The sequence below is a fragment of the Carex rostrata genome, chromosome 13 (genome assembly GCF_964058835.1).
Source record: "Carex rostrata chromosome 13, lpCarRost1.2, whole genome shotgun sequence".
Classification (NCBI taxonomy): Eukaryota; Viridiplantae; Streptophyta; class Magnoliopsida; order Poales; family Cyperaceae; genus Carex; species Carex rostrata.
Window position 1 is genome coordinate 8,940,218 of NC_135930.1, and position 10,171 is coordinate 8,950,388.

The window sequence follows — 10,171 nt, forward strand, 5'->3', positions numbered from 1 at the left end:
TTTTTGAAAGCTTGTCAGCGGCTGACAAGTTAGTTGTTTATATATAGAAGAAGCGATTACATCATGTGGCCCATTACTCAGCCACATCTAATCTAGAGATGATATACTCATAGTTTACCACTCCCACAGTACCCTACATGGTGCAGTTCACGTAGTCAGAACTAAACCCATATTCCTCATACAAAAAAGTAACCTAAAAAAAAAATCAGAATATTTAAATTACAAATTGTAAAATATGTTTTCATATATCTAGCACCACTTCAGCCACATATTCATCTCCGGGAGGCATCGATTGGCAACAATCTTTGGTGGCAATTTTTGGTCCCTAAAAATGACCGCATTCTTTGCTTCCAAATTTCCCATGCCACACAAATGAATCTGCTCAACCACTCTCCTTTAGACAATTTATTTTGTCTTTTAACCATCTGCCATGATATGTCTATTATTTCATCTACAGTAGTAGCCCATTGAATAAGATATTTTCCTAAAATTCTGGTTACTTCCATCCAGCAATCACGGGCATAGGAGCAAAGGAATAACACATGTACTATGGACTCTACAGGTCTATTATTTCATCTGCTAGGGTGTCAATGACATCCTTTTATATATTTATCTAATATGTACTATATATGATAAGACAAGTACATGTAAGATTTGTTTTTCGTAAACTTATTGGTTACAGATACGGATAATTTTTTTTTTCGATATCTAAATAGGTAAGGGTACAGGTAAAAGCCTATTTGGTTGTCTAATCAGGTAATTATCAAAAAAATTATATATATTATATATATTAATAAGCACTGAAAAGAGTATTTTAATTGATTTACTTGCGCTTAGTTTGATCAGAATTTTTTTCAATAAAGTACTATATATGTGTGAAATGAATATATGTTTTAACATTTTATTTAATAAATAATAAAAATAATTATTATGTTAGTGTTATCCATTATTTATCTGTTAACATTTCGTTATCCAACAACTATAACGGATAAAAGTAAGATACAAATAAGAAAAGTTGTAACAAGTAAAAATAAAATATGATTAAGAATAATTTATAATGAGTACAAATATGAAAATACTTCCACCTGACTTTTACCGTATCCGTATCCGTTGACACTCCTAATTCGTGCTTTAAATTCTAATTTCTCCATATGATATTATTGTCATAGAAAATTTCAATACCTCTGTCATGTCAACATTCACATTATGTTTCCGTGTAAAGGTTTCAACCATTTCATTTAGATCGAATTTAATATACAGTTCATACATTATATTATACAATTTGAAAATTGGTTTAATATATAACTAATACTTATCATGTTCAGGGTCGGCATGTTTGTCATTTTTAAATATTTATATAAAATAAAATAAACAGTTGAAGTAATTATTATTGAAAATAAGTTGATATTATTTACTAAAAAAAAATGATTAATTCATGACTATTGACGCCTAAAAAAAATATAATTCGTAGAACTTCAAATTAGTATCTTAATAATTACAACAATTCCACATAAAATAATGTTGTAATGTTAATTAAACTACCACTAGATTATCGAGCATGACGGGAAAGTTCACGGATTGTTCGACCAACACAAGTTGCAACGCAAGTTGCAATAGTTCCAACATTCCCATATTAAACAATTCCATATAATAGATCATTCGATCAGCATCACCAGACCACTGCTGCATTCTTTTGACCATTACTTTACCAATTTGAGGGCTTTAACCGCAACCAAAGCATATGATTTGTTCAGGGTCGGCATGATGATTTTTTTTTTTAAATATAACTCTTTTTAATCCTTTTAACATAACAAACATCTAATGCGGGATTTTTATAAAAATAACTTTCATCGATCTGTAGGATTAGTGTAGTAAGAAAACAATTTTTTTTTCACCGATCCTAGAGATCAGTGGAGCTATTTTTGCACCCGTTTTTAGAGATAAATGTGGAGTTTATTATAAAAATGGCTCCACCGATTCTAAAGATCGGTGGAGAAAATGATTTTCTTGCTCCACCGATCGGTGGAGGCTATTTTTATAACAATCCCGCGCACCGTGCTTGTTCCGTTAAAAATGTTAAAAAAAAGTTATATTTAAAAAAAAATCCGGCATGATTGTCATTCTTAGATATTTATATAAAAAAAAATAAACAGTTAAGTAATTATTATCGAGGGTCTGCATGATTATCATTCTTAGATATTTATATAAAAAAATAAACAATTGAAGTAATTATTATCGAGAATAAGTCGATATTATTTTCTAAAATATTGTTATTATCGATAGAAATATGCGAGAGTAGAGGTATTATTAAGCACTATTTTTATGTGGATAAAATATATTTTTATAGTGTTTTGTCAATAATCAAACTAAAAAAAATGATTAATTCATGAATTTTTTTTTTGAAACTTTGGCAGCGGCTGCCAAGTAGAATTTTTTATTAAATAAAAGTAAAATTACATCAATCACCGCAATACTACAACATCACAACATCATCACAATATCATCCAAATAACAAAACAAATATAAAAAATACAACACAACCACTAACAACATAACATCTAACGAATCGGCTTCAAGCTATCGTTAATCTCCTCTCTCACCTTCTTTCTTTCCGCTGCACCAGCGGGCTAACAACACCAAGGTAGAGGCATCTAAATTTTTTTTTTTTAAGGAGGGTCAGGTGGCAGGTGGGGGAGGCCGGCACTGGCTGCGACCTCCCCCACCCCTCACTAGGATTTCGGTGTAGAGGTTTTAGAGATAAAGAACAAGGTTAGATTGACGGTTAAAAAAAGTGGTGGTTGGAGGAAGCGGAGGGAAGAGACGGAGGGGCTACGCCTCTTCTCTCTCGCTTTCTCTTTCAGATCTACACTTTAGTGGTAGAAAAGAATGAAGGAAGACTGGTGGTGGCCGACACGAAATCGACGATCCTCTCTTACTTACGAAAAAGAAGAGAGAAATGGCAGGCGGAGAGATTATGAAGCAAAGTTGGTGGTTAACCGACGAAGTCCATACAGATTGAGAAATGATGGCGGAGGGAAGAGAGAGGTGGGGGTGTGTGTGTGTGGGGGGGGGGGGGGGGGGGGGGGGGGGGGGATGGCGGCTTCTAGGTTTTCTTATTGGCACCGAAATTATTAGCCATTTTTATATTAGAAAGAAGATCAGAAGAAATTCTTATTGAAAATTCTACGAAATCAGGGTCCATGATTAATTCATGACTATTGACGCCTAAAAGAATATAATTAGTATCTTAATAATTACAACAATTCCACATAAAATAATGTTGTAATGTTAATTAAACTACCACTAGATTCGAACAATATTATCTAATTGTCTACAATTATCGAGCATGACGGGAAAGTTCACGGATTGTTCGACCAGCACAAGTTGCAATCCTTTCAAAATTATCCATATTAAATAATTTCATATAGATCGTCCAGCAGTGACCACTGCTACATTCTTTTGACTAGCGCTTTATACTTTGACCGCAACCAAAGAACATGATTTGCTCTTTATACATGTATAAAAAGCTTCATAACACTCGGTCACTGTTATAACCAAAATATCATGAACTCAGTATCTACCTTACAGTGGCAAATCTTGTCAATTTTTTTCACTTTCCTCTGTGCCTCTCTTGATGCTTCTTTAGCTAAGCCTATTACTGCCTCATATGCACAACATTGCGGTTCCATCACACCCGAATCCTCGCCAACTAAACTACTTTTCGGCGCTTCCAATTCCTTCCTCATTTCTAATGGCTTCTTCTCTGCCGAAACTCGTATCAACAATCATCTTGTTCTGTCACCAAGCACCAACAACTCCATCCATGACTCCGAATATCCTGGCGTCTTTCATTTCCAGCCCGGTCAAGTTCACCTCACACGTGACGATGGCATTCTCCAACTCGAAGGTACTCTTGTGCTTGTCCGAGCACGATATGTCATTGGTTATGACGACAGTAGAAGAGTTGTTTTCAAACTCTCGGGTTTCTGGTCCGAAGCAAAGGGAAAACTTTGCATGGTCGGTACCGGAGAATTCCAGCCTTCACAACAAGATCAGGCTGCCTCTGCGCTCTCTGTTGTCCTTAAACTCGAATTTCCAAAGATGTCAAAGATAACGACAAGTATAATCAAAGGCTCCATCGAGAGCATAGACACAGACACAGACACTTGGCCGGCCCATATTGAGCCCATCTCCCTTCTTGCCTATGCTCAAAGGAGGTACCAGTTCAGCATGACAGAGCAAGCAGAGGAGTCCTGCACTCTTATTCCTCAGGAGGAACGCATAGCATCAGAGAGTACTTCTATCTGTTTCAATCTCATACAATTCATGCAGGATGATTCGTTTACCTCTAGTGGTCTTATTGATTTTCTAGGATTTAGGTTCTTGTCAACTAGTCGATTAGTGTGTTCAGAGGATGGAAAAGTGCGTCTTTTATTGACACTCTCAAATAAAACTAATAGCATATTGGATCGTAAACCACTCTTACCAGGGAAGTCGTTAGTGGCGGAGGGCGTTTGGGACCACCATAATAGTAAACTTTGCCTTGTAGCTTGTGGTCTAAATGGTAAAGAGAATAATTCCTCCGCTGTCGGAGATTGCTCTCTCGGTCTTACCTTTTGGTTTCCTGCATCCTTTTCTCTGAAGCAACGCAGTTCCATGGTTGGCCGTATGTGGAACATGACCGATAATAGTATCAATGATGACAATAAGATAGTTTCTCTATATAGCACTATGAGGTATCCACATTTGGATATTCAGGGTCAGAAGTATGAGTACACAGAATTAGAAAGGGTTAAAAAAAACTGTAAAATTAAAAATTATGGTCCCAAGTTGACGGGGAGGTACCCGGAACCACAATCATACAGTCACCTGAGTTTTGATCTTTTTGTGAGAGCCAAAAATGGTAGATTGGCACGGGGAAATGCACAACATATCTCAACTGGTGAAACTTACCATGTGAGAGGTATCGATAAAGGGGATGACATGTACACCACCAAAGGCACGACAGTTCCATCAAGCCCGGGTTTGGCAGATCAAAATCGTACAATTTGGAATGTCGGTTATACAATTACTTACACATTTTGGGATGAGAACTTTATCGACAAGGTAAAAATCTCTGCTGAGGGCATATACAACTCTACAATGGGCACACTCTGTTTGGTTGGCTGTAGGGTACCATTATTCTGGGGACGAAATGGCGAAATTCTAAATAGTAGTGCGAGAATAGATGATAGAAATTTGGATTGTGAATTCTTCATTCAATTGCAGCTCCCTTCACTCGATTCAAGAAATGAACAAGGCAAAGGCACAATCACGAGCACAAGGGCCAACTCGGATCCATTGTACATTGAACCACTTGAGGTCACAGTTTCTCTCATGTACTTGCACCAATCGAAGCAAGAATCCGATAGGATGGATGGCGAAATAATCATGGTTATAGCCTCCCTCAGCCTCCTATGTGCATGCACATATCTGCAGCTCCGTCATGCGAGAAATAATCATACAATCCGTCCCCTAATGTCGGTTACAATGCTTGTGGTATTAACTCTAGGTTGTATGGTTACCCTTATTTTGAACACCAAGGCTATGTTTGTTCCTGCTCGTAACCGGCAGGTATTTCTACAAAGTGGAGGTTGGCTCGACACGAACAATACTATCATGAGGCTTATCACCATGGTCACACTCCTCATTAATTTCCGTCTTCTTCAATTAGCATGGGGCTCAAGATCAAAGGAAGAAATCACTGAAGCTATCTCCCAGAGTGCGGAAAAGAAATCTCTGATATTTTGTGTGCCTTTATATCTTACAGGGGCTCTAGTTGTTTGGTTTGTTCACTCACATTTTTTCAAACTTCGCCGTTCAATCTTTGAGGATCTGGCGCGCTATGTCGGATTGTTGGTTGACAACTTTCTTCTCCCTCAAATCATCTTCGGTGTTTTCTCACAATCCAAAGGAAAGGTTCTAAATCCATTCTTTTATTTTGGAGCAACTGCAGTCCGTGCAGTACCGCATGTCTACAATGCATACAGAGCATGGTGGTACCCAGTTAATTTTTTCAATTCTTCCTACATTTATGCCAATCATGGTGAGGTATACTATTCTAAAATTATGGATATAATTATCCCTTTCGAAGGACTGCTGTTTGCGCTTCTTGTGTACCTTCAACAGAGGTTTGGGGGTAGATGCTTCCTACCGAAGAGATTTAAAAACGGTGCCAGTTATGAGCCTGTTTATGTTTCTGATATGTAGATTTCTTAATTTGAATCAGTTACCAGTAATAAGAAACCGAAATATTATAATTTGTTATTGTAAAGATTCAGATATTTCCAAGATAGGATATCTGAATTTGCACTTCTTGTTAATGCATTTTTAACTATGTGCGTTTGTATCAAACTTGTGTAAACTTCAATTATCTGTGACATATTCAAGCAACCTAGCTTAAGCATGTTTCCTTATTATATTTTGATTGATTTGTTTTAACCATGAACATGCATGATTCCATATCATTTCTCATAGTCATCACGTGTGTCGTATATAGTTCACATCTGAAATTTTGATATCATGTATAAATTGTCAGTATTGTCAAGCTATATTGTTAACATGTTGTGACCGTAAAGTGTGATTTAGGTTTACAAAATGAGAGCAATATCTTATATGGTGTGTTATCTTTTCTTTAGTAAGGCCTTCCTTGTTTACTCTTTTCTTATCTTTGTCCTTTTGATTTTCTTATTGGTACAAAATCTGTACTGTCAGTAATGACCACTGTACCAGATGTGTCTGCTACTGGTAAAGACCAACTGAGATTGCTATCCCTTGGTTGAAAAGTATAGAACGTAAGAAAATATCATATAACTTACCTTCCAACAGAGTCCTATTGAGGCTGAGTTCCCAGTTGAGAAGGCACAGTAAAAACTAAAAACATCTTGCAAGTATGAACTGATAAATTATCCTGTCTTAGGTATTGTTTTTGAAGGAAAACCTAGCCTTGATGATTTATGTATGTTGTTTCCTTATCTACTGGCTTTTTAAAGCGGAAAACACACCTTTCAATGAGCTTATATCTGAGTCAGGAAATATAATCTCACTATATTTTTCATCTCTTAATGCATTTTTCATTCTTCTTTCATTCGATTTTTTTTTATTTTTTTTATTTTTACAGATATTAATTGGAGATTCATGTTCTGACCAATAGTATTCTTATGAATGTCCTGCACATTCACACTTAAAATTGAACTTAATCTGTACAATACTGTATTGATCCGTTCTGGTACTTCTTTTAGCTTTCCAACGGCAAGGTCAACATTGATTAACTTTTATTTTTTTATTTTTTTTACAATGTTGGTAGAAGGCTAGAAGCTACCACACCAACATTGATTAACTTCATAATCAATGTATTAATCTGGCAGTAACTGCCATTGAACTTTTTAAAAAAAAAAGATTAACTTCAAAAAGAATTGTGGTTCAAAAAAACTTAAATTGATTCCATTGATCCCTCAGTTTATATAGGCATTACAATTTGCATTTGCAACCCTATAACTTCTATAATTCCTTTCTTACCGATATAACCCTATAACTTTTATAATGCGATAAAGATACATAAATCTCAACACTCCCTCTCAAGATGGGCAAAAGATATCCATCAAGCCCATCTTGTCACATAACCTAACTAGATCCATTAAGCTAAGTCCTTTAGTGAGGCAGTCAGTTACTTGGTCTCTAGTAGCTACGTGACTCAGCTCCAATAGCCCAATTTCCAGTTTTTCCTTAATGAAGAACCTATCGATCTCCACATGCTTGGTTCTGTCATGCTGCACCGGATTGTTGGCAATGCTAATTGCTGATTTGCTATCGCACCACAATTTCATCTTCCCTTCGTGCTTCACCTTGAGATCTTCCAGTAACCTCTTCAACCACAGCATCTCGGCAACTCCTAATGCCATGGCCCTGTACTCGGCTTCTGCCGTCGATCTCGAGACAACTGGCTGATTCTTGCTCTTCCATGAGACCAAGTTGCCCCCTACAAACATACAGTAGCCAGATGTGGATCTCCTGTCATCTTGGCAACTAGCCCAGTCAGAGTCACAATAACCCTCAATGTTCATGTGCCAATTTTTCCTGAAAAATAGGCCCTTTCCTGGTGCACTCTTCAGGTACCTCAGAATGTGGTACACTGCGTCCATATGATCCTTTCTAGGATCATGCATGTAACGGCTCACCACGCTCACTGCAAATGAGATATCGGGACGAGTGTGACCCAGATAGATCAACCTGCCTACTAGTCTCTGGTACCTCTCACGATCAACCTGTTCTCCTGCCTCTGCACTCATCTTGGCCTTTACATCAATTGGAGATACTGCAGGCTTGCACCCCAACATGCCTGTCTCAGTGAGCAAGTCTAGGACATACTTTCTCTGAGATAGAACAATTCCCCCTGCTTCATGAGCCACCTCAATCCCAAGAAAGTACCTAAGCTGTCCCAGATCCTTCACCTCGAATTCCTTCCCCAATCTTGCCTTCAACTGTGCAATCTCCCCCGCATCATCCCCAGTAATGATCATATCATCGACATACACAGCTAGCATAGTAATGTGACCATCATGTTGTCGGGTAAACACCGTGTGATCAGCATTGGTTTGCTGATAGCCCATGCCTACCATAGCTCTCCTGAACCTATCAAACCATGCCCGAGGGGACTGCTTCAACCCATAGAGTGACTTCTTTAGTCTGCATACCTTACCCATTGTCTGGTTTGTGCCAAACCCTGGTGGAACCTCCATGTACACCTCCTCCAACAAATCACCATGAAGAAAGGCATTCTTCACATCGAGTTGGTGTAACTGCCATCCACCATTCACTGCCATGGAAATCAGTGTCCTCACTGTGCTCATCTTCGCCACTAGTGCAAAGGTCTCGTCATAGTCAATGCCATAGGTCTGGCTGTACCCCTTCGCTACCAACCGAGCCTTGTAGCGCTCAATCAGACCCTCTGGATTCTGCTTTACTGTGAAGACCCACTTGCATCCAACAGCCTTCTTGCTTGGTGGTAGTGACACAAGTTCCCACGTTTTGTTCTTGCAAAGGGCACTAAGCTCTTCTAGCATGGCTGCTCTCCACTTCGGATCTTCTTTAGCAACCTGCCAACACTTAGGGATAGAGACAATGTCTAATGATGCAATGAATGCTCCATGTACAGGTGATATGTGTGAGTAAGAGACAAATCTGGCAATGTCATGTGGGAAACCATATCGGTCAGGAGGAATGCCTGCATTCTCGCGAGAAGTCCTCCTTACCGATAAAGGAGTGGGAGGAGTAGAGAGAGGAATCATATCACCTGTGTATTCTGGGTCTGAGGTGGATGGTGAAGGTGTCTCGAGAGTCGGAGTAGGCAGGGACAAGGGACTTGGCACAAGTGGCACTGTAGGCACGGTTCCCTCATTCTGTTTCGTTCTCCTTACATACACCTCACCATATCGCAACTCCCCCTGAGCCTGAGTTCTACCACCCTCGGGCTCAATCCTCTCAACTTCTGTCTCAATGCTAACCGAATTCTCCTTTTCCTTCTCCTTTTTCGGCTCAACCACAGCCGATTTCTCAAGAATTGGGCAACTAATACCACCCACCACACTCACCGTCCTCCTCTCACCATCACCACTACTCTCCCCCTCTCGCCTTATACCTCTTGTATCGAGCGAGTCTTCAAATGGTGATGTTGCTTCTGAGGAGTAGTATGGTTCGAGCTCGTGAAAGGTAACATCCATACTCACAAACATCCGCCACTCAACTGGGCTCCAGCACGCATACCCCTTCTGAGTGGCTGAGTACCCCACAAAGATACATCTCACCGCCCGTGGATCAAGTTTCCCCACATTTGGTCTGTTGTCATGTACAAAGCACACACACCCAAAAGTTTTGAGAGGAAGAATGTCTCCATTCTGACCTGTCAGCATCTCAATTGGAGACCTCCAATCCAATACCCGTGAGGGCATCCTGTTGATCAAATATGCTGCTGTCAGAACTACTTGCCCCCACAAGTACTTTGGGACTTTCATCGAAATCATCATACTCCGAGTTACCTCAAGGAGATGCCTGTTCTTCCGTTCCGATACCCCATTCTGCTCTGGTGTGTACGGACACGTGGTCTGATGCTGTATCCTCTGAGATGACAAGTATT

At 39.1% G+C, this 10,171-nt stretch overlaps 1 protein-coding gene across 1 annotated transcript; it reads left to right on the forward strand.

Annotated features, from left to right (window-relative positions):
• Positions 1-3,564: 3,564 nt before the first annotated feature.
• LOC144563912 (uncharacterized) lies at positions 3,565-6,249 on the forward strand. The gene has a single exon (XM_078313375.1). The coding sequence runs from the start codon at positions 3,565-3,567 to the stop codon at positions 6,247-6,249; it is 2,685 nt and encodes an 894-aa protein (XP_078169501.1).
• Positions 6,250-10,171: the final 3,922 nt, after the last annotated feature.

Coding starts and splice junctions, on each gene's coding strand:
- LOC144563912 (XM_078313375.1), top strand. CDS start 3,565: ATGAACTCAGTATCTACCTTACAGTGGCAAATCTTGTCAATTTTTTTC.